This window comes from Poecilia latipinna, unplaced genomic scaffold, assembly GCF_001443285.1.
Source record: "Poecilia latipinna isolate Pla-1442-1.1 unplaced genomic scaffold, P_latipinna-1.0 Scaffold339, whole genome shotgun sequence".
NCBI lineage: Eukaryota > Metazoa > Chordata > Actinopteri > Cyprinodontiformes > Poeciliidae > Poecilia > Poecilia latipinna.
In genome coordinates this window covers 153121-180595 of record NW_015112955.1, presented here as the reverse complement: position 1 = coordinate 180595, position 27475 = coordinate 153121, and the positions used below count along the sequence as shown (strand labels likewise).

The window sequence follows — 27475 nt, the reverse complement described above, 5'->3', positions numbered from 1 at the left end:
ATAACTGTTGTGAAGTGATGGCTTCATTTATCAAGGGAAAAAGTTATCCAAACTACCCCCACCTTATATATGACTATGATACATTTGACAACAACAACTGCCATAAGTGGTCCACTCCTCTTTTCAGATGAGCTATAATGGATTTTTTTCAGCCAATCAAAAGTGGCCTTCCTGGTATGCTTAGGATCACTGTCCTGGTGAATCACCCAAGTCTGCTTGAGCTTAAGGTCATAAAATAATGACTGAACATTCAACATTTTCTGGTAAAGAGCAGAGGCCTGTCAAAGGGGAAAAAAATGTTAAATCTAGTGTTCTATAGTCAGCAAACTATACATTAAAAGGATCTAAATGGACACTGTTCATATATAGTAGGTAATCATAAAGTGTCAACACTTAAAACCAACCCTGAGCCTTGCAGGTCAGAACATGCATTTAGAATAAGAATCTAATAACAACAACAGAAAACTTAACAGATGAATTGCTGCACGGTTATTTAAGATCAATTTAGGAAGCATCATTGCCGTTTAGCGTATCAACTGATTTGTTTTGTGAGGACATATATTTTTATTTGGCATCTGTAAAAAATTTTTTAGCATACTTTAGTCATTGTTCATACTTTTCTTGTCCCTAAGAGAAATATTATTTAGCCAGAAATATGTAAACAAAAAAATAGCAAAAGGCTTATAAAAGCACAATAAACCTTTGCATTACTTAAAGTAGAGTCAAACTCATGGTAAATCGTCTATTGACGTTTTATTACCGTTTTTATCAATTTTTAAAAAAATTTATTTTATGAACAGAGGTATTTATTATTATTATTATTATTATTTACACACCCCAGAACTTGTAACTGTGAAATATATGGATGCAGACGCATGCTTTCTGGTCCTGCACACCTCATCTAATTTTTAGCTGATTAAGAAGTATGTAAATGTTCAGCTCAAATAACCTCTAAATATTAATAACAAGAGAAAGCCAATAAACAACAAGAAAAACCCAATTTTTAATAGAGGACAGTGTTTTCTTTCTTTCAGCTTAAGCCCCGCCTTCTCTCTCATACGATTGGTCGAGGCGTGGGAATATTCAAATGCAGTCCTGATTGATTCGCCCGGAGCCGGTTCCAGCTGCGCACAGGACTGGTCCGGCTTCGCATTCACGACGTCGCTCCCTCAGTCGCTCGCAGCTTTCCGTCCATCCTCCTCGCTGCAATGATACACAAGTGGCTTCGAGAAAAAACCGAGCACTTGAGATTTTTTTCATAATATTTTTTATTATTACTATTTGTAACACGGGCGTCGAAGCATGTCGAGGAAGTACAGTTGATGGAGCCGGCTTCTTCAATGGATATTTCTCCCGAGGTTTCCAGCGCTCACCGTGAAATCAGAGGCGGAGGAAGAACGTCTTCAGAGGAGGACGGGAGCCAATCAGCCGTGGCGAACCAAAGATAAACAAGCCTTATGATAAAGCAAAACTCTGTAAGACATTATCAGTTTATATTTCTTTTACACTGTCAGAGCGTTTAGTTTAGTTGTGGATTATTTGTTGTAGAAGAAGACATCTCTTTTTATTTTCAGGCTAAGAATAACAGTAAAGGTGGGGAAAAGAAGGAAAGCTATAAGGATTTTTTTTTTTTGAGGAGATATGAAAGAATTAAGTGTCCCAATCGCCTTGTAGTATTATAATAGTTATTTTTCTGAATGAAATTGAAATTTCTACTTATAAAGTATTTTTTATGTATTGCTTCCACTTAATAAAATAATTATTGCACCCAGTTCTTCCAGATGTGCAGGTTTTAAATCCAAATATGTCATGACATTAATAGGTTTGTGCTTTTTATTGTTTTCTCTTATGCACTGCCTGATAGCTTTCTGTGCAAATAAAATGCACAGAAAGGCGTTTTATTTGCCAGCATCTCAGTGGCAATGCTTTGAAGTATATTATCAGTCACTCAGGGCTGCCTCAGAGGGTTTCCATTTCCATTGTCTACGAGCCTGAGGTGGGATCATCGCACCTCAATGCACCCGTGGCAGCCAGGGTTGAAGGTTAGCCTCAGCAGAGGTCCTGCAGATTATTGGCCAGGTGTGAAATTCAAGCCTGTGTGCGTATGTGCGTGTGTGTGTGCGTGTGTGTGTATGTGTGTGTGTGTGTGTTTTACCCTGCCTCCTTTGCCTGATCCTTTATTACTCAGAGAGATGGAGTGTCAGAGCGCACCACCAGAGGCAGGGAAGAAAAATCCTGCAATTTTGGTGTTTTATTATCTCCCCTTCATCTTTTTTTTTTTTTTTTTTTTTTCCTGAGTGTCATGATGAAAAATGTTGTACTTTGTTCCATTTGTATCGGCTCTGTTCAAACGCAACTCTTATTTTATCTACAATTCAGCATCCTTACGTTAACATTTTTCTTTACTGCCGGAGCTTGAACTTGTTCTTAAATTTTCAGTGGATTTCAGCAGTCAGTGTGCAGTCAGGTATCCCCCACAGGGGTATTCCTCTGATCCCACATCACACCCAGGCAGTAATTCCAAGTCTGTGAAGAAGTAAAAAGAGGGGGGATTTGTCATTTGGCTGCCTGCTTTCGTTTGCTTCCTCGGGAGTGAAGCTAAGCTTTGATTCATTGTGAAGTTTCACCAAGTATCCCGAATCACTCAATGGAGGGAAGTGCACACTGTGAGAGTGACCTTTTTCTTGGAAGATTATCATCCAGGCCAGTGCAGGGGAGGGGTGAGGGGGGATGGTTGAGCTGATTAGGGTCTTCTATGTTTTTGCTCAATCATCTATTACCTCATTTTCAGGGGTCTGTTAAGTGTACGTTATAGCTCCTTGCAGCCACTCTTAACAGTTTGCAATGGTGAAAAAATGACTGATAAGAGGAAGAAACGTGTTTGCTTCCATCTTGTGGGATAATGTCAAAGTCTGAGCATGCTGAGCAGTTTCTCGTAATCACCTTTTTATCTGCTAGGGGTTGTCATGTGTAATTACCAGCGGCCTGCCATCTTCTGAAATCTGTCTAATTGGTCCTTTCTTTAATAACAGGATGGCGGGCTGTGAGTCGGGGGGCTTGCGGGTGCAGGGGTTAAAGACTGGGTCTCCCTGCTCACTGGGGAGGGGACAGAACATCTACGGTCATTAATATTATTTTGCCTTCAAGCTTCTATCCCTGTAATTGCTTTAAATTAATGATTATCCTGCTGCCAAATTGCACTGGATGCATCATCATTTGTTCTGAAAGGAAAAGCAGGGCCATGACGACATCGTAATTTGGTTCGGAGATCAAAGCCACTTTTCTTCTTGATGTGCCTACTGTACGCTTGAAAGCTTATCTTTAGGTTCTCTACCACATTAAAGCTACAGCTTTGAACAAGTCCACTGACTTCCAAAAAGTACCCATAGCTTTCCACTTTTGTTGGTTTACAACCACAAACCTAATCGTATTTTATTTAGATTTTTTGGTGACGGGTCAAGACAAAGCACTGTAAAAATGTGAAGAAAAAGGAACATAATTCATTGTTTTCAAAATTTTTGTCCAGCTTTACTCAGCCCCTTAACTTCTACTAAATAAAATCCGGTGCAGCCGCATGCCTTAAGAAGTCTCCTAATTAGTAAATTAGGAGGATGTAATTTAATCTTGGTTCAGCTTGGTACAGCTGTTCCCTGAAGGTTTCAGAGGTTTGTTTGAGAAGATTAGTGAACAAACTGCATCGTGAGGACCGTGGAACACAGCAGACAGGTCAAGGAGAAAGTTGTGGAGAAGCTTAAAGTAGATTTATTTCATACAACAATATTCTGAGACTTCAGTATCTCGTGGAGGGCTGTTCAATCCATCATCTGAAAACCGAAAGGGTATAGCACGTCTGCACAACTGGGTAACTCTTGAGGTGATGCGGACATTCACAGATCAGCTGGGAGAATCTGTTGACCAGACAACTTATTGCCATGCCTTTTTGGGACTCTGACATAAAGAAAACCATAAAAAGCCCAATTGCCACATAGGAAACAGTCATATGGAAGAAGATGCTCTGATCTAGTTGATAGGAAAATGGATGACCTAAGCATACAGTCAGATCACGGGGTGATCGTTTTGATCAAAGCATATTCATTTGTTAGAGTGGCCCAGTCAGATACCAGACTCAAATCCAATAAAAATATCTGTGACAGGACTTGAGAACTGGTGTCCACAGAGCTTCTCCATCCAATATGACTGAGTTTGAGTGAGTCTGAGCTCATTTTCAAAGAAGAATTGGCAAAAAGTTCAGCTTCTAGATGTGCAAAGAAAACAATGAAATGTGGTTCTAATTTCCCAGAAGGGGTGAATACTAACATATATTCAAATTTGTACTTTTTTTTTATTTACTAAAAACTTTGCTTTAACTTCAGCTATGCACAGCTTTATGTTGATCTAGTAAATAAAACTGTAGAACAACGTTGGGGCATGAGCAGGGATTTCCTTCGCCCTACTCTGAAATATTTTTCTTCTTCTTTATGATAGCAGTAGATCATTTTTTTCAGCCTGTGGTCCAGTCCATTCATGCAGATCTTCTATCAGTTTGAGGCAAGGCCTTCAAAAAGGTTTGGCTGCATATCTCTTTTCTCTTTAACGGTGTGTCTTAGTGTGTACTGGGCGAAGGATAAGATAAGGCCATGTTTACCCTCTAGTGCTACCTTGGTATTGGCCAGACTTTACCTCACGCAGTGTGTTTCTTCTACCTTGGCACCAGCGATGAGTGAGGGCAGATTTAAGTCAGTCCAAGGCTTTCCACTCCCCACCCGAGGGCCGCTCTCCAAGATAAGGCTCGATTTTGTGGCTTTGAATTCAAAGCCTCTCTTGTTCTCAGCCTCATTTGTGCTCAAATATTGACAACTTTGTTTTCTTATTCTGTAACAATGGTAGGGTGATTTGCTTAGAGAAAACTTTCACACTGAGATACAGTTTATAAAACCAAGCCAATGCCACAGAAATTGCTCTCTATTTGAATATAAATTATGCTTCAATGGTTTTATCCCATTTTATCATTTCGTTTAGTTTTTCCATAATTGCCAGTCACCACCATCAAAATTCCTATAAAGTAGCTGCATTTATCTAACCATTTTTAATGTACGCGTTTCTAGATTAATGTAAGCGTCCAGAAACTTTAAATTAGCAATTTAAAGTTTTTTTTTTTGGGGGGGGGGATCATAACTGTATCTTCAAAATGTGGGAAAACAACTGAGCACATCCCTCAGAGGGACGGAGACAGATATGTGAGGATGATTACGCTCACTGTTAGAGAACCGCAGCAGACGTTTTGTGATTTTTCTACTACATACTCATACTCATTTTTACAAGAAGTGCCAATAGATGTGAAATCTTATTAGCACATAATATAATAACAGATCATTTGTTAGTATATATTGAGGAAAAAATGGCTGCAGCTCCAGAGAACATGTAATAATTCGGTGACTTTCATACAATGTCATTTAGGAACAATTTAAAAGTAGCCTAATAATATACACCACAAAGTAAATTAAGGCCTGCTAAGCTGATTCGTTTACTCATTTAGGAGGGTGATAGATCAAGGAAACGGGGCAGCCTTGTACTTTTAAAGCAAAACTACAACAGGTTATATTCTACTTTCGGCAGGTTTTCTGAAGTTTTAATCAGGCTTTGCTTTGTTGTGCAGAGGTAATGCAGGGGCATTGCTGTTGTCATATTATTGCTTTCGCCCATTAAATGAATGTTTTTGCACTAGCTGGATAGTTGAGAGCCTATTAAAGGTTGTCAGTAGAGTATTTGTGCTGTGATTAAGGGTGAATCATTTGCTTCGTTTCATCACAGCTGCGTCTTTGCATGAGAGAGTCTGTAATGTAAATGTGTCCGTCTCGCAGTCACTCAGCCATTAATGCTGCGTGATTTACATCTAATTGAATTTCAGGACATCTGTCAGTATATCGCCCAGAGATAAGCGACATACATTTTGCTCCTGCATTAAAAATGTAAAGGGAAGCCTCTATAATGCTGTTATACCTTCCACAGGAGCTAATCTCGATGCTAATGAGGCTCATTGTTGAGAGAGCTGCAGGCCCGGAGCATTCTTGTAGCGCGGAGCCGAGCGACCCGAGGTTGTTTGGTTATCCTGCATGTCGACCCAAGTGTTCTGTTTTTGCTTTCTCAACAAAGAGGACGAGGGGGGAAAATCTGGGTCTCTCTCATGTGCCGCTCTGATTCCAATTATATAAACTATTAGAGAATTTAACCAGGCCAGCTCTTATCAGTTAATCCAGAAGTAATAGATTCTATTAAAAATGTATGAGGGGATTGGGGATGATCTGTGCATATGCTGAGGGTTGTATTGAGACGGATCCAGCAGCTGCTGTCTAATTCTGCCTTTATTTAAGACTCTTTGTCTGGTCCCCATTACTGACAGCTTTCCGCTGCACTTACCTTTACCAAAAGCATTTAGAGCTGATCACAAGCTGTGACTTAGTAGTGACAGACTCTCTCTGTTATATTATCCATATTCAAAGAGAGACCGTCTTACTCTACCGTTCTAATTTCTCTTTATTAGGCATTTATTTATTCCTAAATCATTTTTTTCCTCTCCCTCGTCTCTGGCTTTTGAGTGGAAAGAAGGGAAAACATTTGCATAGCACTCATGTGGTAGAATGAAAAAGAGGCTCGTCTGAAACCTTTTCATTGTCCTCTAATTATTCAGTGAGGATCCTGAGAACTGCGAACAGGAGACAAGATGGAAGAAGTCAGGGAAGGTGTGTGTGAGTCTGCCCTCTTTTATCTGTGCATTTCATGTTTGCTGAAAGGGAGGCTCTTTATGCAGTTGGCTTCTATCTTTACTCTGACCTTTGATGCTGCACAAAGTCATAAAAATCTGACAGAAGGGCAGACAGATGCTGGTGCCTGTATAATTTAAGGCTCCTTTTGTTGCTTGGAAAGATGTTCTTTTCCTGTTGCTTCTTACAGCCAAGCAGGTGAAGCAAAGCATAATCCGTTTCAGATCTAACGCAGCGTTTGGTGGTGCGGTTAATCATGCACGTTCAGCCTCTGCTATACTAAGAAATGAAGCGCACTGCCCGGACATAAATAGTGCCAGCTCCACGACTGCAAGAAGTGAGGAGATTTTGTCGAACACATGCTTATATATCCACTTCAAAGCTGTTTTTCTGCTCATCTGTGGCAAATTTCAGAAAAGGTCCCTCCCAAATCTTCCCTCTGGCTCTTGTCTCGTCATAAGAAGCGGCCCGAAATGCCTGCAGCAGATGCCACATTCTATCTAAGATGAGAGGAGAGCTTGTAAAATAACTTTGCCTGCCTAAACATTGTTATCACAACACCGTGGGGGACAGATAGATGGACGACAAAGCACAAGGACTTTATCTCTCTGGCAGGCCCTCCCTGGACTGCATCCTGCTGCTTATCAGCTGCATGGATACAGACTACGAGAGGGAAGATTTAAACACTGTTTCTGCTTAAACTTTGTGCTTTTGTTATTGTCTCTAGAAAAGATCCCTGAAGGCTCCAACCGGTGAGACGCTTTGGGGTTACCAGAGAGGAAACATTTCATTTGTTGTTTGACCTAATTTGTGCGATGTGACTTGAACTACACTTGTAGATGCAAGTTTAGATGCTGCTGATAAAAATGTATCAGTTATTACATTAGGTTTCAATCTGCTTTTCTTTGAAGCTGATGTACTGGTTGAATTATTTTTTCTAGGAATACTTTATTCGTTGGGCAGAGATAGTGGAAAAATCCACCCACTGTCTTGGCAACTCTGGATTTATCCCAAACACTGAAATGTTCGGAATATCTAGTATAGATCTATCACTGCTCAATATTGGTTTGATTCTTAATTTGTTGCTTCAAAGCATTTCTGTTGCAAAGTTCAACATTAAGTCGTCTTTGGTTGTGAGGTTCCACAGGGTTCCTTTCTTGGTGTTTTTTTTTTTCCTTAAAGATTATGCAATAATTTATGCTGTCACTGGCATGTTGACGATATTCAGCTGTCTGCTACTACTTCAATGTTTCACTCCTTGAGAAATTTTCAAATGCATCAAGTCAGAGTTTGTTGAATAATTTTCTTAAGCTGACCAAGGACAAAAATTAATTTGTTCACTAGCTAGCATGGTTGAAAGCCGGTGTTTGTCTCATGCACACATTAGAGTCCTTTGTGAAAGTTATCATCTTTAGGTTGTCTTAAAAGCAGCTGATATTTTACTGATCGATTGATCTGGATCCTGTTAAAATACCGGATGCAAAGGTCAGAGGGCAAGGACTCCAGCCTGCGACAGCCGCGTTGAGGACAGAGGCCTCTGTACATGGGTTGTGCGCTTTACCCCTGTGCCGTTGCCGCTCCCCACATTTGAATTTTCTGAAACATGTAATTCTGCAATGTTTTGTTCTTGGCCGTATTTTCCCCTGTGCTTCATTCGCTCCTTTCATGTTATCTTTCGAGACTGCTCAGTGACATCTTCTCTCTCTGTAACGTAGTGATATTCAGTTCTTTTCTGCTTTTAAACGGTGTGTAGCAAAAGCCAGAAATTAAAAAGACAAAAAGTCATTTTTAAACCTTTACAATACTGATGTTGTTCCCCAGTTGATCAAACACAAGTCAGAGATTCTTATTTGTGTTCTGGATTATCGTCGTCTCCCACACTGTCAGGAAGCTAAGACTCTGCTTGGTTATGCGCCTTCATACAAGATCTGATCTTGTCTGGCGATGTGTCACCACCAGGACCCTGATCAGGACCTGTCATGGCTGAGAACTAAAGCTGACAGAGTCTTTGCTGCTTTTGCCTCTATGCCTCTATGAACTCTTTGTTCTGAATGGCTGAATGGACTCAATCAAGAAGCTGCTTAGCTGAAGACTAGTATTTGATTAGTATTTGGCTTGTATTGTATGTTATTTAAGTTAACTTGGTTGTATTTTAGCTTTATTCTTCCTTGTATTTCATTTTAACTAAATACAATGTTCTTTACTGTGTATTATGTTGCTTTGAGGCGCCCTATGATCTTAAAATGTTATAGAAATAATATTCACCTGCCACCTCTGCAATAGGTGAGAAAAAGCATTTGGAGTAACTTTGATGTCATCGTAGGAGAGGTTGAAATTTTTAAAGAAAATTACAGCCTAATAGAAACCATCATTACCTGCAGTCTCGATTGTTTCTGACATCTTTTCTTGCTTTAATTTGAACTTTTTCAGGTAAGTCACCACAGGCCTTGAGTTCCGACTCCCTCCTTAGTGTATTTCCTTTCATCTGCAAATGATCGGAGTGATGGAAGATATTCTTGTGCATGCCTCATTTTCTGCTTGTGAAGGGATTCCCCTGGAGATGTCCTCTCTCTCCTCCGTTTTCCCCCTGCTGTCTTTTCAGTGTCTCCCCTGTGATAGATGTAAGGTAATGGCGGGATTGTTCTGAAATTGCTATTATTTTCCAAATGGGTTCTGATCATTCTGAGGCTTTTTAGCACTCCTGGTGCCTGTGTGCTAAAAGGAGAGCGGTTTGAAGTCTGTTTGTCCCAGATGAATGGATGTTGAGCAGAAAAAGAAAGAGGAAAAAGTGAGAGGATGACTGCACCTGGAAAAAGCAAATCAGTCTTTTCTTCCTTTTGAAGCAAAGGTAATCATGTTTCTGCAGCCCATCACTGAATGTTCTGTTCTGTGCTTGACTCGCTTTAGCTCCCCTCCGGGTCCTCGGGGTGGAATAAAAACAAAAAAACAGAAACCGAGTAAGAAAGGCAATCTGACAGCTGAACGCTGCGGGCTGATATTAGCCTTGTTGGACTGCTGTGTGGTAAAGAAAGAAACATTTGTTTCCCTTTGTAGCCAGTGGATGGATTAACTTTTAATACCACACACTGCTGGATGTCTGACATTTTGCATCTGTATTTGCAGATACCTGATTTGCATGCATTAATGCGTTTCACTGTGGCCCGAGGGCGTTATATATTTTGCATTGCTGGCATTCAGATTTTGCTGACTCTTTAAGATAATCAAAGAGAACGTCACACATGATTACTACTGAAATATTAACTCAATTACAGGCTTTTTTTTTTTCCCTTTTTCCCACTGAAGCCACCCAGCTGTGGAGAGAAAAAGTCTTGTTGAGACAGAGGCTTTCATTTCCTCTGACGGTGCTTAAATCAAACAGCGCAAGCAAGCTTCTGAAAGATATGCTTTCGTCTTTCTCTACTGATCAATACGGTCATACATTTACAACAAGGAACAAGGTCTCTGTGCTGGTTATTCTTTCCACGTAGCCCGACCAGGCCTGAGGCTACAGGAGGGTTAGCAATAATCTGTATGATTACAGCTGAAAGAGCAAGACTGATAACAGGAAAGAGCCTTCAAAGCAACTTAACAGATGGAGCAGATTGAATCATTACCAAGCGATTCCACTTTTCTAACTGTTACGTCCCTGTAATTCAAAGAGTAGCTGGATTTGAATAACACAACTCAGTTCTTTTTAGTTTTATGTCTGCTTCCTGTGCAACATGGAAATATTGCCTTCTGGAAGGAAGCAATAATTTTAGACCTACTAAACTTTAATTTCGTAGCTGATGTGCTTTAAAGCGGTTGTTCCTTTCAGCAGCTTTGAGGATGTTTTGTACCTGCGTAGGCATCGCAAATATTACGATTCCAGTACATAATGTGCTTTATCCTGGATCATAACCTCTCAACTTTGTTTTTACTGAGAGTCATGAGGCCCAGACAGGAATCGGAACTGTGATTAATGTAAACTTGATTCAATAGAGGAATATTTATATAACAAAATTTAATTATGTTTAATTACATTACAAATTATAGCATTTTTTTTAATTCATTTTTTTTTATGAATACCAGGATAAATAAATTGATGTACATTGTCTGAAAACAATAACACTTTTTTTTAGACAGATTTGTATTTCATTATCAGATATGTAATTGGGCAAATGATCCGGCTCTCGACAACAGTCACAATTACTTATGTTCCCCTTCAACAAAAACAAATAGCCAAAGCTGAGGACAGTGCATCATTTTTAAGCCTTAATGGTCCCAAGAGGATAAATCCTGATTTTAAAAATGAAAACATCCCATTTGTGATCTACCAATTATTCCATTTATGTAAATGTGTCTCGATGATTCATTTTTTATTTTTTTACTTTAATGATTCTTTTAATGTGTTTAATACCTTGTCATCAATGAATAGCCATTATTGCTTGTTAAGCATTAAAACTAATGACTACTACCTTATTAGCTGTCTTTGCTAACTTAACGCTCTTTTAAGCTTTTTTTCTTGTTTGGTTTTATCTTTTATGCCTTTTAAAGTTTTAGGTTGTTTGACCTTGACCTACTGCCTATTATAATGTACTATTTGTTTATGGATGGCTCTGTTAAAGTACCAACTACAGTTAAACATGACAGGCATTCAGCTCAGTTAATTATAGCACAGAAGTGTTATAACCCTGCATAAACCCACTTTTTTCTTCTTTTAGCAGGAAAACCCAGGCTGCTTGCAGGCCCAGTGAACTATCATGCTAGCCTGTATCCAGAGACAGCAGAACTTCTCATCGCACCATTTGGCGTGCACACCCAAAAGCTTTGATGTTTCGCCCTCGTCCTTATTGCTCCCAGTGGCACCGCTGCAGACATGCACCCGGAAAGGTTGGTCTGTTACACAGCTGGAGAGATTTTTACATGACAGTACGAACACTAGAGGATTTGGTTTTGCAAAATCAGCTAAGTAAAAGAGTAGAAAGTTATGTTGTTCTTGACTTTGTTTTTTCTTATCAGAGATGCACAGGGGTTAGCTGAGAGCCCAGCTGCTGTGAATCTTCTTGAATTAAACTAACAAGCTTCTCGATAATAATGCCTGTTAATTGGGTCAGTAATCAATGTGTTCCCGCCGTGCAAAACAGGCAGGTCAAAGTGGACTCTGAAATTACAGCGTTAATCAGCTCGCCCACACAGGATCACTAATGATGCTCACATTTCGTGCTTCTCGTCGGCGTTGTTTGACCTTCATCCTGACTAATTATTCTGCTTTTGTTGAAAGGTTGGGCGGGTGTCTTTTGGCCTTGAATTTATGAGTCGATTTCCTTCAGCTAAATAATTACACTCAGATATCCCTTTTTTCTGAAAACGCATTGATGAATCTCATGATCTTTATACCACTGCACACAGTAGATTCACATACTGAGACCACTGAGAATAAATGTTTTATTTCAATTTTTCTTTGCAGAAAAGTGTAAGTCAAAGGAGCATATTATAAAAAGAATATATATTTTTTTGTGTTTTGTTGTATACTTTTGGGGAAAACAAGAACCTATAGAGGCCCAGATTTGTAAGTGAAAAGATTATTATGATTCTTTTGCATAAAAGAACAGAAGGTTTGTGTGGGCAAATATGTGAAAATCTCTCTGTTTAATTTAATTTTTTTTACATTTGTTGCATATTGAGAAGATGGTATTTACTGTGATTAACCTACATTTGATGAGTATTTTCTTTCTTTTCCTTCATCACAAATATCCCAGTAAGCTAACATCTCAGACACTAAAAATAAGCCAGCTGTAGGTACTGTGTGAAAATCAGCCCAAATTGGTTTTGGCATCTATGGCTCTTGAAGTTGAATATTCTTTATCAAATATTGCACATATAAATATTGCAATGTTGATTTCGATTTTCAGCTGACCCCCAGTATTCGTGAGGCTCAGGGACCTCATCTGCCCACAAATATTTAACATCTGCCAATACTTGAGATTTCCTCTAAAAACGCTTCTAACCGCCTATTATAATAGTTCACACCTATTAAACCTCAATGTGCATTAGTGCACTACCACAAAAGCTAATATTTACAGTCTTGCTTACTTCCGCTCTTGATGGTAGAGCTAATCAGCTGCATTTTTTCCCCAAATATATTAGATATGTGATACAAAAACATCCATGAATAGGGAGATTTTCTGTGGCTACGCTGCAGAGACGTTCGAAAGAAAAACCTGTCATTGGGTGAATCCGCAAATACCGACTGTAACTAGAGGGGAGTTCACTGTATTGCATAAAGTTGGTCAGCCGCTCATAAGATTAAGAATTCTTAATATTTTAATGGGAACAGTTTGAGGATAACTACTTCCTGTTCCAGCATGACGTCACATCAGTGCACAAAGCAAGATCCATTAAGTCATGGTTGAGCAACTTTGATGTGGGAGAAGTTGACTGTTCTGACCCGAACCCCCAAAAAACACCTTTTGGATAAATAAGAGCAGAGACTGCGAAGTTTGCCTTGGTTTGATGTTACTGAACATAGTCTAATAAAAGAATAAACAAATCAAATAAATGTAAGACGAAAGCAAACAAAACAAAAGAAGAACGGTAGTAAAGTATATTTACATGTTCAAAGGAGTGGGTAGAAATATGAACTTATTTTTACGCCCACCCCTCTTCATCCAGTAAATTGCTATTCATGTTAACAGTATTTCTTATTATTTCCTACGTCCATATCGATGCGTCCCACATCTGACCTCACAAAGGTGGTTCTAATTCTCTGCAGAGTTTGGAGGTTATATCTCCAAAGGGTGGGATGGTATCAGCCATCTGGATCAAGAATGGGATGTCACATGTGTGCGCAAGGCAGATGAGCAAATACGTTCGGTCATAATGTGCATAAGAAATGAACAAATGGCATTTAGACGATGCCTCGTTCGATTATGTGTCTCTGAATATGTCCTGCTTTACTAACAAAACATTTGCAACAAGAATGAAAGAAATGAAATCAGATAAGACTTCTTTACCATTTCTGTTCTTTCAAGTAACTTGCTGTCCTCTGGCACTGAAAAACAAACTGAACTGAATTAGAGCTAAAGGAGGCACATCCTTTGTTTTTTTTTATTTTTTTATTTTTATTTTTTTCAGATTTAATGGTTCTGCAATTAGACCGCTACACCCAACACCTGCACCTTCTCGCAGGTGTTTTCACTTACACTGGATTATTGGGCATCCTGTTAGTTTCACTTGGACTGGCACCATGCCATGGGAAGTTGCTGAGGTCACGAAACCTTTTGTATTTTGTCGTCAAAAGCTTCCGTTATGTGGCATATAACAGAAGCAACAAGACTAACCCGAGAGTCAGGAACGGCAGGGAAATGATCAGCCTGAGCTTTAAACAGCTAAAAACGATTCAAGTACCACTCTGGTGGCTTGACAGACTGCGTAGTTAATTAAGGCTCCCCTATGTAGTTGTTGCTTAACCGTGTGTATCCAGCTATGTGCAAATTTGAATGCTCCATCTACTCATCTCTCATTTCCTTAGGCAAAATACCTCTTTGTTATTAAATATTAATTTGGAGTCAGTGGAGCACTTGTCTGCTAATTGTTGTAACAGAAGGGCCTGGTTTGCCTCAGGCGGATCCGAGGATGCATTTCTCATCCTGTTTACCTGCAGGGCCTCCACTCCCCCTCGTCTCCCAGCCCATCCTTAGTCCTCTGCACTGCACCCTCCAGCTCAAGCCTGACATTTCAAGCACAGCCGTGGGGAATAGGCTCCTGATGGGAGCTCAGTCTGTGTGGTCCACGCTTTTTCATTAAGCGAGTCGTTGCTGGAGCGAGTTAAAAAGGGACAGCCACTAGCCACTGCTGCGCTTTTCAAAGCCATTTCCACTTTTAGCTATCAATAAATTGAAGGAACACTAGAGCTCTCACAGCTACGCGAGACCCCATGTGAGCAATTTCCGAGAAAGTGTTACGAAGATGAGAGCAAATGAGAGCTCCACTCTTCTCTGGTATCTCTGTGTGAACGCAGGGGCTGCGAGTGCTTTTTTTTTTTTTTTTTCCCACGCTGCTGGCCTGGGCTCGGTGCTGGCTTAGAGAGGGGAAAGTTTGCCCAAGCTGGGGCCAAAGTGGCGCGGAAACAAATGAGGAATGACACTGGCGCAAAGAGGTCCTCGCCAGAACCTCCTCGAGCGCACGTATCTGAGCGTTGAACCCTGAGGTCACTCCGTTCTGAGAGCACCGTTCGTGTCGAGGCTACTGACACGGAAACAGGGAGCCATGTGAAAATGGGGTGAATGAGTGTCTGTGTTTTTGCTCTGGTTTGTTTACCACGGAAGGTCATAAATAGAGAGGCTAGTGTGAGGGGAGCTCATGTTGGGGTCCACATGTCTGTGTCTTGCCCTGCAGAGGGAAATGCAGATAATTAGCAGTCAGATCTGATGCGCAGTTTGGCAGGGCAAACAGTTGAAACCGACTCAAGTCTCTGCAGCTACTGCTGTGACAAGCCAGAGTTACAGTGCAACAAATCTGGTTATTGACATACAGCGTACAAAGAGGAACATAGCAGCTTTTTTATTTTTTTTTTTCTCTGAACTTGTCCTCTCTGTCTCAAATCAGGCTAAACTTTTCCTGAAAGTGAATTTATGATAATGGCATAGGATTAATGTTTCATTTGATTTATCTCAAAAGGTGATTCCTTGGGAAAGGATGACACACATAAGTCGAGTGTATAAACATCAAGTCCACAAACCTGCTAGAAAACCTTCTAATTGCATTGGAGCTCTTCTTATTATAACCTGTTTTTCTCAACTTCAAAACACAAAATAAAACCAAGGCTGTACAGATAACAAATTCAGACTTCTAACTGAACGCATCTTAATGTTTTTAGAATGAATTACTTCAGATTATTTAGAAATAGAGTTAAAACCCTTTCCAGCTGCATCCAAAAGGTCATTGCTAGCAACTTTTCTTCTTTTTTTTTGTTTTTTTGCTTGGAATGACATTAACACACACATGTATGGTACAGAGCAGAAAGTATTAACAATATAATTCTCTAAATGAAATAAAGAGCAGAATTTCTTTTTCCCCTTGGTGTCCATGTCTTATTTTTTAAAGAAGGATATTGGCAGCTGCTCAGTTTAGCTGTTTACTCTGGCTAAGTGGCAGAAAGTCTATCGCAGAGGCTGGTTTCAAACAGATGAAGGCAGGACCAATTAATTACATGGGTTTTAATTACTGGGCTTATTGGGCCAACTGGATGCATAGAAGGAGTTGTCATAGCAACAGAGAAATAGGTTTGAAAGACATTGTACATGCTCTGCGCTCAGTCCCCCGTTATTAATATAGGCGAGAGTATTTTTATTATCGGTATTATTGGTGTAGTAAACAAGTATTTACGCCTGCTGGGAAGTGCTGTTCTGTAATTAACCGCCTGTTTTCAGAGCTGCGTTCCTGCTGAGGTTCTGACACCAGTAAACAAGTGATCTCACCCAAGTGTTCAAGATAAATCCTTAGTCGAAGATAAAAGACCTTCTAATCCTGGCAGTTCTGCCGTCGGGTATGGTTATATTCTAGTTTTATCTCATGTGGGAATCATATCTAGGAGTCGCTGTAATTGTTTCCTCATGTTCCCTCGGCATGAGACGGCTGGAAGCTGTGGGTTTGGAAACCCAATGAGCTTGTCCAACTCCTGTTTCAGTCCCTGGGTTGTTTTGCCCATAAATTAGTGATTAACTCAAACTGCTCCTAAACAATGAGGTCTCTGCTCTAATCTTGCAGGATGGTGGGGAGGGGGGCGGGTTCGGAAGGGGGTAAAGCTTCGAGTGTGACCACGGGAAAAAGATTATCCAGTTTAAAGAGGAACTGAATGAAGGAGGCATATGCTACTGCACAAATAAAGATGTTGCAATGTTCAATCATATTCTTAAACTAACTTTTGAATCTCCTAATGAAGACTGCAAAGTCACCGCCACTCTAAACCTTTTTTCTTTTTCCTTCCCTTGCTTAAATAGAAAAGAGAAATCAGAATGAGGTGGATCATTTCTGCTTTAACAGCTTAATGCGTGTGCTGCAATTAAACTAGCAATTTAAGCCCAGGTCCATTAAATTTATCAGAATTCATGCTGCATATCACATCAGTGCCGCTGTGCTCGTTTTTAAGGACAATAAAAAATACAACCAAGGTTTTCAGCCCCATGTGGCTGATTTCAATCAGCCCTGAGGGAAATGCTAAAAGGTCAAAAAATGTTAAAGCGTTGCATGATGGCTTTGGCTGAGGCCGCTCGCAAAAAGAGGCTGCTGTTATTTTCTGGGCTTGCTCCGCTCTCTGTCAGTGCTGAGCGGAGATACAGCGTGCAGGCTGCAGGTTCAGGGTGATTAAGTGCTTAAGGTCAGGCTGCTAATTATCTTCCTGCCATTCCTCACCTCACAACACACAGCTGCCATTTCCCCCGTCGTCATGTGAACGGCCTTATATTTGTTTTCACTTCTTATCTTTATTTCACAGCTCTAAATTTTGTTGTATAAATGCAGCCCGTCTCAAAGCCTGTTTAAAACCTGTCTTAAAGGAGCTTAGAGCTGACATTTCGCTATAATTATGTGAGAAAGTTTAGGATGCTGTTTGAAAAATATTAGTGTCATTAGTAAATACCAATAGCCAGAGCAAAAAAAAAAAAGTGCCTGATTGCTGTTTGGTGATACCCTGTAGTAGGCTAAACAGTCTGAAACGCATCATCTGCTGATCTACACCAACTAAACCGTGGTTGGGTAAGAAACAAAGTTGCTGACATCTACTTGTCTGGAAAAGGTTAAGCAACCTCTGAGACTCCAGCAAACGACACTGACAGTCATTATACCCAAAAGCGGAAAAAATCATGGAGGAGTGGAGATCTTTCCCAGGAAGGGCCTGACCTATCTAAATTACTCCCAGGAATACATCAACGACTCATTCAGTTAGTAACAGAAGAATGCAGAGAAAAATCTAAAGCGCCGAAAGCCTTCAGTGGCATCAGTTTAGGTCGTTGTTTGTTAGCAGTAGCCTCTTTCAGATCATATTTCTGCAATAAACGCACAACCGACGCCTCCCAAGCGAGGATCTTTTTAATCTGTCACATTCAAAATCTAGCTAGATGATGGGCTGTGTGTGTCTTTCAAAGCAGGTAACTGAGACGGGGCTTACAGACTTGCAGCATTCGCCTGAGGTGTGTTTGGGGGACTCTCATCTTCATCTTCATGTGGCTGAGCTGTGTGTTGCGGCCCTCATGCAGGCCGTCTAAAATGCATGCGGTGCCTTACATGCGAGAACGTTGTTGTGCATCATCAACATGATGTCTGCAGGAGATTCTGCTGATCATGTTTCTTAGATTAGATGGAAACTGGTGGATCATCTGTTTTCTCTGCTCTCTCTGCAACCCACGGACGGCGCAGCAGCTGCTGCTGTCTTTGCTTTGTATTGTATCACTTCATCACACGCGTTTCACTGTCCTGTTGTACACCAGTTACAGTTCAGAGTGGTTAATGCTTTGTGACTACCTTCGGTGATGATTTAGGGCATAATATTGAACAAGCAGCTCTTGCTCACAAGCCCTCCAATGTGGCTAAATTGATGCAGTTCTGAAAAGAAGGGGGTCAATATGCCTCCGCTGCCATGTCAGAGACTTTATTGGCAGGGATTTTAACTGCGTGACAGTAAGATTCCTACCAACAGTGGCATCTCAAATTTAGCTTGACTATCCCTAACATCTATCAGGGTTTTCTCAGTGTTAAACAGGAAAAAATAAAATCTTACACTGTGCTATTAATTCTTTAGTTAAAAACCCTAAAGAAATACTGATTTTAGTGTCGCTCAGCAACATTTGTGTTTTTCCGTACGGTGTGACCTTCCACTGTTAGTGTTTTTCCACCGAAGCAGTTCCAGTGCTTAACAAGGGCTGCTGCTGTGTCCAGTTTTAACTGGTTTAATAAAAACACAGTTAAGAACCTGAAGCAGCTTGGTGCCAAGTGATTACATCACTTGGGCATGGCTTTTGATGTATTTTTTTTTTTTTTTATGTATTTTAAATTTCTTTACTGGCTCACAGCTTATGGACAAAGTTCATCCATACAAACCACTAGGCGCGTAGACTCAGTTCAAGTCTATACGTATGGCTTATTTTAGCTACAAGGCAGTTCAAAGTGCTTTACATGATAAAACACGATACAGTAACCAACTACTGAACAAGTAACAAGTTATTACGTTTTGTCAAATGCCATCATTAAAATCATCAAGAACAATCATCATAAAATATACATCAGATATATTCGACTAAAGACTGAAGATAAACTCATGGATGACTTTATCTAGGTCCCCCAGGGACTTTAGTCATTTAATGCTAGAAATGTTCTTCAGGTGACAGAAGGCAGACTTTGTAATTGACTTTATATGTCTATCAAGGTTCACGTCTGGGTTCATCACTACACATAGATTTTGGGCCTGATCATTAATTTCTAGCTGTAATAAATGACGCTACGTGCTGACTTTTTCAACTAAATAAAGTTATAGTAGATCAACGTTTGCATTTATCAATTTCTTACTTGCTTTTTCGAAAATGTTAATGCTGATTCGTTTTCTCCTCAATTAGGCAGACTTACTTGGGGGCTTTTTGTCTCTTTCTGGTTCTGGCTTATGCCTGATTTTTACAATTTGATCTACGATTTTCAATAGAACCTCCTTTTGTGTCTGTTGAGACAAGATCTTGCTCTTGGCCCAGAAAGCCCTATTGCCAAAATAGAATCAGTTCACCACAGTAAAACTTGTGGCGACTGAAATAACTAGTGCTAAATAAGCAGGCGTTGGACTCTGGCTTACCACTTGAACCAATGTTGTGAGAATTGAGTCATAAATGGTTAAACAATGCAGTTGCTGCTTGTATTATTTCTTCTGCTAGCTGGCTTTTTAGTTTGGCTGAGAAGTCTTGTAGGTCAGACAAGGTAATTGTTTGGTAATCAGTGGGCTGGAGAACTTTTGAGAATGAAACTAAAGATAGGTTTTTCCAAAGCTAGTCTGCAAACTGCTTGTTTTGACCCTTATCTGTTAATGAGCCTTTGGTCACCAAAACACTCTTGTGGTGCAGCGGCAGGTGATCAGTGTATATGCTGAGTCTGCTGACATTTTATTGTCTGTAAAGACAATAAAACACTTGCTACGCGGAATAAATCACTTGGCTAATACCCTCAGGTGCAGAAATAAAACATCTCCGCAGTTGAAAGGTTGCACATTTTACAGTTATATCAGTTTGGTACATCTTTCCTATCTTTTGTGAGAACAAAAAAAGCTCCACAATATCAGTCAGTGCATTAAAGGCGTCAGGGTTCGCCAGGAAATTGTCCCCCACGCCATGACAACGCAACCAACAGCCTGAGGCACTGATTCAACACAAGAGGCATCCATGCTTTCATGACGTTCACTTTGACTTTTGTCTCAACATCTGAATGCTGCTGAATTTGAGACTCATCGGACCGACCTGTTGGATGTGTAGCCTTGGTTTCCTGTGTGTAGCTGACAGCAGTGACACTTGTTGTCTTCTGCTTCGACAATTGAAAATATAAATATAATCTACTTCCCTTGCCTTTCTGTAATCTCCAAGCCAGTCTGTCCATTTTCCTCAGACATCAACAAGGATTTTACGTCGACACATCTGCCGTTCACTTGATATTTTCTGTTTTTTTGGACTGTGCTCCATCAACAGGTTCTGTAATACTCTGCCAGTCTGTCAGGAACCAACAACTGTGTCACATTCAAAAATTACATAAATCGCATTTTTTATTCCCAAGTTCTGATGGCTGGTTTGAACTCCAGCAAATCAGCACTCAATGCCTAATGGCACTGAGTTCCTGTCATGTTATTATTATTAGTTTGTGTTATGAAATAGCTGAACAGGTGTACCTCATAAAGTGTAGGTGTATTCCATGTGCAATCTATTAAAAGCTTACTTGTCAATTTATATTTGTTCACTTTTATGTGACTTGTTCCATCCAAAGGCACTGTGCTTTATGACCAGGTCTGATCTACATCATAGTGAAGTTAAAGCCCTGGGAGTGTGGCTGTGATGTGGTCAAGATGGAAAGAGGAGACTTTTCACAATTGTTGTTGTCCTCACAGTGCAAATCGGGAATATAAAGAACCAGTAGCTAAATTGTGTCTGCTACTTCTGTCTTTTGAAGCTGTGTTCCAATAAACTTGCATACGTTTTGTATTTTTGTAGCATTTGTGTTGCTTTTTGTGCTAAAGTCACAAAGTAAGGTTTTGTTGTTCAGATCTGCTGTTTTATCTTGTAGTTTTGAACTACTTTAACACCTGCAAAGTGCAATAATTTGCATCGGACATAAAAACCAATAGCTTGCAGCTTTAGATATATTTCTCCTAACCTGTTTTTCCACATCGTCTTCCTAAACTAATCCCCAAACGCCACAAACACAAACTCCGTCTGCGGAGTGTGGTGCATACTTCACAGCCTGACTGTGGATTCCACACATTACCTCTTCGGACCTTTTCAAAGAACCGTCCGTGGAGGTTATTCTTTGTCCACTTGTCGGTCCAGTTTCACCGATCTCTATGAGGCATCATGTCGAGCATTTGGTTGAGACAGCAGCCTCTTGGCAGGAGGCTTTTGTCTAGTTGTCTGCTTCAGGGCGAAACACGAGTTATCACAGTGCCAGATTGTCATTACTGAGCATTGAACTTGGTGGAAAAAAAACCCTTCTGAAATGGGCAAATGAGGAGAAATAAAGACTTCAAGACATGATTTTATTACACCGAGACCATATTAACATCCTCTTTTTACCTCACCGTGTTGCTGCTGTTCGCCGCTATTTAACACCAGCAATTGCAATGAATCTCCTCTAGATTGAAACCTTTAACCTCCGGCTGTAGTTTAGAGTAATTTAATACGGATCATGCTGATCTCATATGAAACCTCACACTAAGCAGAGGTTGGGTTTCTGTCAGTGAAAAAACCCCTAAACGGATCCCTTTTCCCATGCATATGTCACACAGCGGTGTTGCTCAGATGATGAATGTGAATTCAGAGTGCCTGTTTGCTAATGAGGTTTCCACAGTGCCACATTAAGGCAGCCGCAGTGGGAAGTGCAGCTGTGTTGTGTCTCCTCAGCTCTGACAGGGCTGTAATCTGTGGGACTAACAATATCAGACATCCTGTGAAGACGTGTTAGCATTCGGAGCGTTTGAAGTGCGGTCGTACCACGCAGGGCTCAGCACTTAACATTTTACACAACGAGAAACAAAAAAAAAAAACAACAACAAAAAAAAAAACTGCCAGGTTTTGATTTGTTCTGCTAAATTATCAATTGCTGGTAGCTGCGTACTACCCATCGAGGAGGAATGATATTAATCCTGGTGTGTGGTGATGCAAGGAGTTATTACGCTTTTAAATGTGCCATTTCTTTTAGTAATCTAAGCTCCTTTTAGGTGGTTATGATCCTCTTCCTCTTATCTTTTTTACGGTCATGAATAAAACATTTTTAGCCAAAAGCTGTAAGTTATTATTACAGCTGGCATTTTGCGTTACCTCTTCCTTCACATGCAGGATTATGGGAAACCGGAGCGGAGCGAGCTCACATCTTGATGTTGTGTACAGTACAAACACCCCTTCAACATCCCAGATGTCATTGTTTTCTATAGCAGCACTACGCTGAAACATAATAAAGCCTGTTTTTGCTTTGTTGTATTTCTCTGCAGAATTCACTCACACTCCTGGCACCATGGTGCTCGCTCCTTCTGCTCCGCCGGGAGACCGTCGGGTGGATTGAACACTCTGCCTTACCTCTTTTTTTTCTTTTCCCTTCTTTTTTTTCTTTTCCCCCTGCATTTTAAACACCCAATTTATTCCTTTCATGAGGTGGATCTTGTAGATTGAGTCATTTTCACAGTCGGGAGGCTCACTGTGGGCCTGAGATGAAATGAACTCCCAAATCAATTTCAAATGGGAACAGTGAGCAAGCACCACCCCTGCATAGCTGGAATTGGTTTTGTTATTGAAAATGAAATGAAGTGTTTGGTTTCTTTTTTTTTTTCCTCTCTCTCTCTCTTTATTGCAGATTAAAGCTTTGTTCTCTTTGCATGCTATGATTTCCACTGGCTCACTGTGTGATCTAGGTTAATTTCAGAGACTTTTCTGTACCCTGTCAGAAATTCCATAAAAGCGTCAATCTGAAAGGCGGCAGTAATTTCCTCGCAGTGATTTATTGTTTTTAAAATAAAGCGGTTTTGCCACCTTTTCTTTGTCAACACAAGTTAAGCAGCGCCGCATAATAAGCTCAAATAATAGTGTTTAAAATGTGCAGAAAAAAAAAGAGGGCAGGACAAAGTAAAATTGGTTTTCATCAGCGACGTTCTTGACAATTGCTTTTTTTTTCTTTTAGTTTGCAGCAGCCCATCAACTATTAGAACTTAAATCTTTTACAGTAATTTCTGTGCCAGCTCCTGATTATGAGATGAAATGTGCAAATATTTTTGAATAAATATTTGCATGAATTCAAGTCACTTTATCCCTATCAGGGACTTCCATGATCGTTTCTTTTTAGTAGGCTATATTGTTTTCTCTTTAAATATCTTTAATTTAATAAATGTTTGCAAACTTTCAGAATTTAACTCCTCCATAAAATGAGTTATTTTTCTTTACAGAACACATTTGGTCTGAACAAGCTGAAACACTAAATTCTTTTTTTCTTTAACTTAAACATGCAGTATGTAACATTACATTTTTATATATATATATATATATATATTGTACCTGTCACTCTTTTTTGACAGTATAAAGACAGATAATCTGTGAAAAAATGAAAAAATGTCAAACAATCAAGTTTTTCCACCTCTTCCTAGTGCTCCTATTGACATCTGCAGAAACACAGAGGAATATTTCAGTGCTGTCAATCACGCCTGTATATGTGCTGTTCAGTGTGCAATTAGCAGAGAATCAACTTACCTTTACAGAAAAACAGTTTGTAGTGATTAATGGCCATGCTACCAACCTCAGCATCCTGTTTTGAAGAACTAGCTGTAATCTATCTGAGAGCAAAGGGGAACGTATGAGCAGCATGTACACAAGCATAATTAACAGCGCGAGACCACAAATAGAACCACAGGGAGGAAGCAGAGGAACACAATTTGTTTTCACAGATTGTCTGTAAAAAACATATTTTTTATAAAGGTTACTGCAGTTTTTACATCTTAGAATGACCTCATTCATCTGAGTACACATTGATGATTAAAAAAATGAGGACTTTTCTAAAATATCTTAGTTTGAACAATGATAAGCATTTCTATTTGCTGCATTTTAAGCATTTCTTGAACATAACTCTACAATAAACAGGAAGTAATGTAAATTTGGAAACCCAGATTTTGGGTAACAACATAACAACAACTGCAGTAATAAACAGTTTTTTTTTGTTGTTGTTTTTTTTTTTGCACTTCTGATAGTTTGAATCTTATTAAATCCTTCCCACACATTAATACATGGAACCTCTGTTGGTGAATGTGTTCCTTCTTGTATTTCAATTCCTAAATTGCAGAGGCTTTTCAATTAGCTGGTATTAGTAGCAGCAATAAGCCTCAGTTCTTTTAACCCTTCTGTTCTTTTAACTGCAGCTCTAATAGATGTTTGTTCTCAGATTCAACTTCCACCTTCAGAGGTAAATGAAACACACTAGCAATAGCTGCCAGTGCTTGTTCTTGGTTCATTTATTGGATGTGGTTTTGAGCCATTCTCCATCGCACCTCCCATCTGAGGAGTATCTGTTTGAAGCAGAGATCAATGTGCGTAAATTGCTGGGTCTAAAATGATCCTGTTGGCTGTTTGTGCTTACTGGCTCAACATTGCAGCTTATTTGCTTCATATTTACCTTTTTATTAGTAAATACTAAGGTTTCATCTGAAAGCAGCACAAGTACCGCCAGCTGTACTTGTACCACAGATTGAGAATAATGAGTTAAATCCTTCACTTTTACAAGAACATTGAGCACTTTAACCATAGCAGTGCTTTCTCTTAGTCTCTTAGTGAGTTATTTAAAAAAAAAATGTGGATTAGAAAATCTATTATCCTCCTGTTTTTTTTCTTTAAGATTTTTTACATCTTTTGCCAAACTAATTATTGGGGATATACCAAGTCTAAATTAATATCATTAAGTTCAGTTTAAAGCATGTGCCAAAGGCGCTTCAGTTAGTAGCTGCACTTTATATATGCAATTATCCCCTATGGCAGATTTGAGACTGCAGAATAATGAAAAAGTGACAGAATAAGTCTCCTCTGGGCTGCCTGGCTTCTAATCACCTCTTCCTGTCTGCCTGTTTTGCAGCAGAGACCGGGTCCATGATTTCTCGGTACCCATCTCCTGCAGAGTTGGACGCTTTTGCCCAGAAGACTGCCAACAACCCGCTCTCCATCAAAATCTTTCCATCCGATGTACGGGTGCCACAGCACAAGCAGCTCAACAAAACTGTGAATGGCTTGGACACCACCGGTCAGCGCTACAGCCCCTACCACCACCCACACTCAGGAGGCTACCAGGGCTTGCTGGCAATCGTCAAAGCCTCCATGGTGAAGGGCGTTCTGAAAGGCTCTGAGGGCAAGAGGACTAAACACTTGAACTCTCAGACTTCTGTGGCACCGTACAATAACCCTCTGAATGATAGCTGCACAGTCAGACACAGGCATGAAGCCTATAACGCAGGTTCATATAAGCCCCCTGATGTACCCATTGAAGCACTTTGTTCTGCTGCAGGAATGGTCTCCAGAGATCAGAGCCTGGCCTCCCAGTCAGAGCTGGCAGAGGTTCAAAGCCTGATGAGGCGGATGAGCAGAGTTCCCCACAGCCAGGCCCAGCAGATGGGGGGAGAGGCTCGGGCCAGCCCCTCGCTGCAGGCTGTGGCGGCAGTGGCACATCCGGAATCAAACTTTGTCTTTGGAGTACCGCCCCAGAGTAGTCGAGTCTTCGCAGGAGCAGTGCTGCCTACGCAGAGTTCAGACACAGCCAAAACCGGATACCTAGAGAGGGGCGACTACGCCGTGTGGCAGCACAAAGCCCCAATGCAGCCCTATCAGCAGGAGGCGGTGAGGATGTACGGCGTGAGTAACGGCACTCAGAGCTGCAGAGCAGCAGAGGCCGGGGTGGGCTCTCCCGAAAGCTGCCACCCTCTGCCCTGCTCCTCCCAGCTGCCTTACGGGCAGCGCCTCGGGAGCGTGGGAGCCGCCGTGCAGAAAGAGCGGACAGCGGGACAGTACTTCGCTCCTCTCTGGGACAACCCGGGCACCGACGGGTATTCCTCTCAGGTGTTGGGAACAAATACGTGCGCATCCAGGCCTAGACATGTAGGGATCGCCCATCCTCATCTCCAAGCAAGCTGCCATCAGCCAAACCAAGCCCAGCTCCATCCACATCATCCTAATCAGCACCACCCTCATCTTCATCACCATCAAACCCAGGCCTACAGCACGGAGCAGAACCTCTCCTGCGGGCTGCCCAGCTTCAGCCTGTGCCACGCCGCGGTACTCAGCAGCAGCCTGCAGTCTCTGGAGTGCCTCATCAGTGAGATTCAGCCTCCCTGCATCAAAGAGTGCATGCTGGGCCGTGGGTACGAAGCCATGGGGGGGATGCTTCCGCTGCTGGAACACCAGCAGCAGCACATGCAGCTCCCCGTCTACAGATGAGGCGCCGCTCTGGGACGCGCGAGTTTCGAACGTTCGTGAAATACACATGCCTTTTTAGTTTGTGCATGTATTTGTAGAAGGCTGTGCATTAAACACTTTGGAAAACGGGAGTAAATAATAATCAGGAGTCACGATGCAGGTTTACGCTACAGATCCTTTTATTTTTGACTACTGTCGATTTAAAACACTGAAGCTGAGCACTTGATCGCATTTGGATTTCGTCCGTTAATCGTACATTTTGTATTTGCAGTCGTCGACCTTTTACAAAACGGAAGTGGATCAAAAATAATCAGGGGTATCAATCAAAAAGGATGTAATCGCAGGATCTCTTAAAGAGTTTAGTAACGCAGTTGTGTATTTGTACCTCTCTCGTTAGAGTTGGATCACCGGTAAACTTTTTGTCTGTCCTGACTTTAAGCCAAGTCTAGTCATAACAAAGTATTCTCTATCAACATGAAGCAACTCCTAAAGCTTATACGAGAAGATGTTGCTCATGAACACAGAGTTTTGTTATTTAACGTTTAAAATAAATTGTTTCACTTCTCAGCTCAGTTGATCTTGACTGTCAGATGAACACTGTTGCATTCAGGCCAAGCGAGATGCACCCTTCGGGGATATTTTTTTTGAGCATTCTTAAAGGTAAATCTGTCGAGTGAACTTTTTCCTCCCCTCCTCCAACTCTTGAAGATTGTGTGACTGTTTCTCATAATGAATAGCTGTTTTTTGAGAGTAGGCTGCCTGACTCATTTACTGTCTTGTTCTTTGCAGGGCTATATTATCTCTAATGGTTTGCAATGTGTGAGTGAGCAGCACTTGATATGTCTGCAATGGTTCTCCGAGACTATTTATTTCTGTCAACTTGGTGGGTTACGTGGCAAACTGTCTTTATAATTATAAAGTGCAATTATTATACATGGACACATGAGTTATCTCCATAAATTATGTTGATGAAATAACTTTTTGAAATGTATGACCCTAATCAAACACTTTTTTTTGTCTCTTCTTAATAAGGATTGTCAAGTAAATAAATTTTTTAAAAAC

General features: G+C 40.6%; 1 protein-coding gene across 3 annotated transcripts; it reads left to right on the top strand.

Annotated features, from left to right (window-relative positions):
* The first annotated feature begins 1124 nt into the window (after positions 1 to 1124).
* LOC106949381 (protein FAM222A-like) lies at positions 1125 to 27462 on the top strand. 3 transcript variants are annotated; one of them, XM_015035581.1, is made up of 3 exons: positions 1125 to 1475; positions 11468 to 11633; positions 25083 to 27462. In XM_015035581.1, exons 2-3 carry the CDS (start codon positions 11504 to 11506, stop codon positions 26432 to 26434), a joined length of 1482 nt encoding a protein of 493 aa, XP_014891067.1. In that variant the 5' UTR covers positions 1125 to 1475; positions 11468 to 11503; the 3' UTR covers positions 26435 to 27462. The 3 variants fall into 3 exon arrangements, with proteins under 3 accessions (XP_014891067.1, XP_014891068.1, XP_014891066.1); XM_015035580.1 differs by having other exon boundaries at positions 1126 to 1475; positions 11465 to 11633; XM_015035582.1 differs by lacking the exon at positions 11468 to 11633.
* Positions 27463 to 27475: the final 13 nt, after the last annotated feature.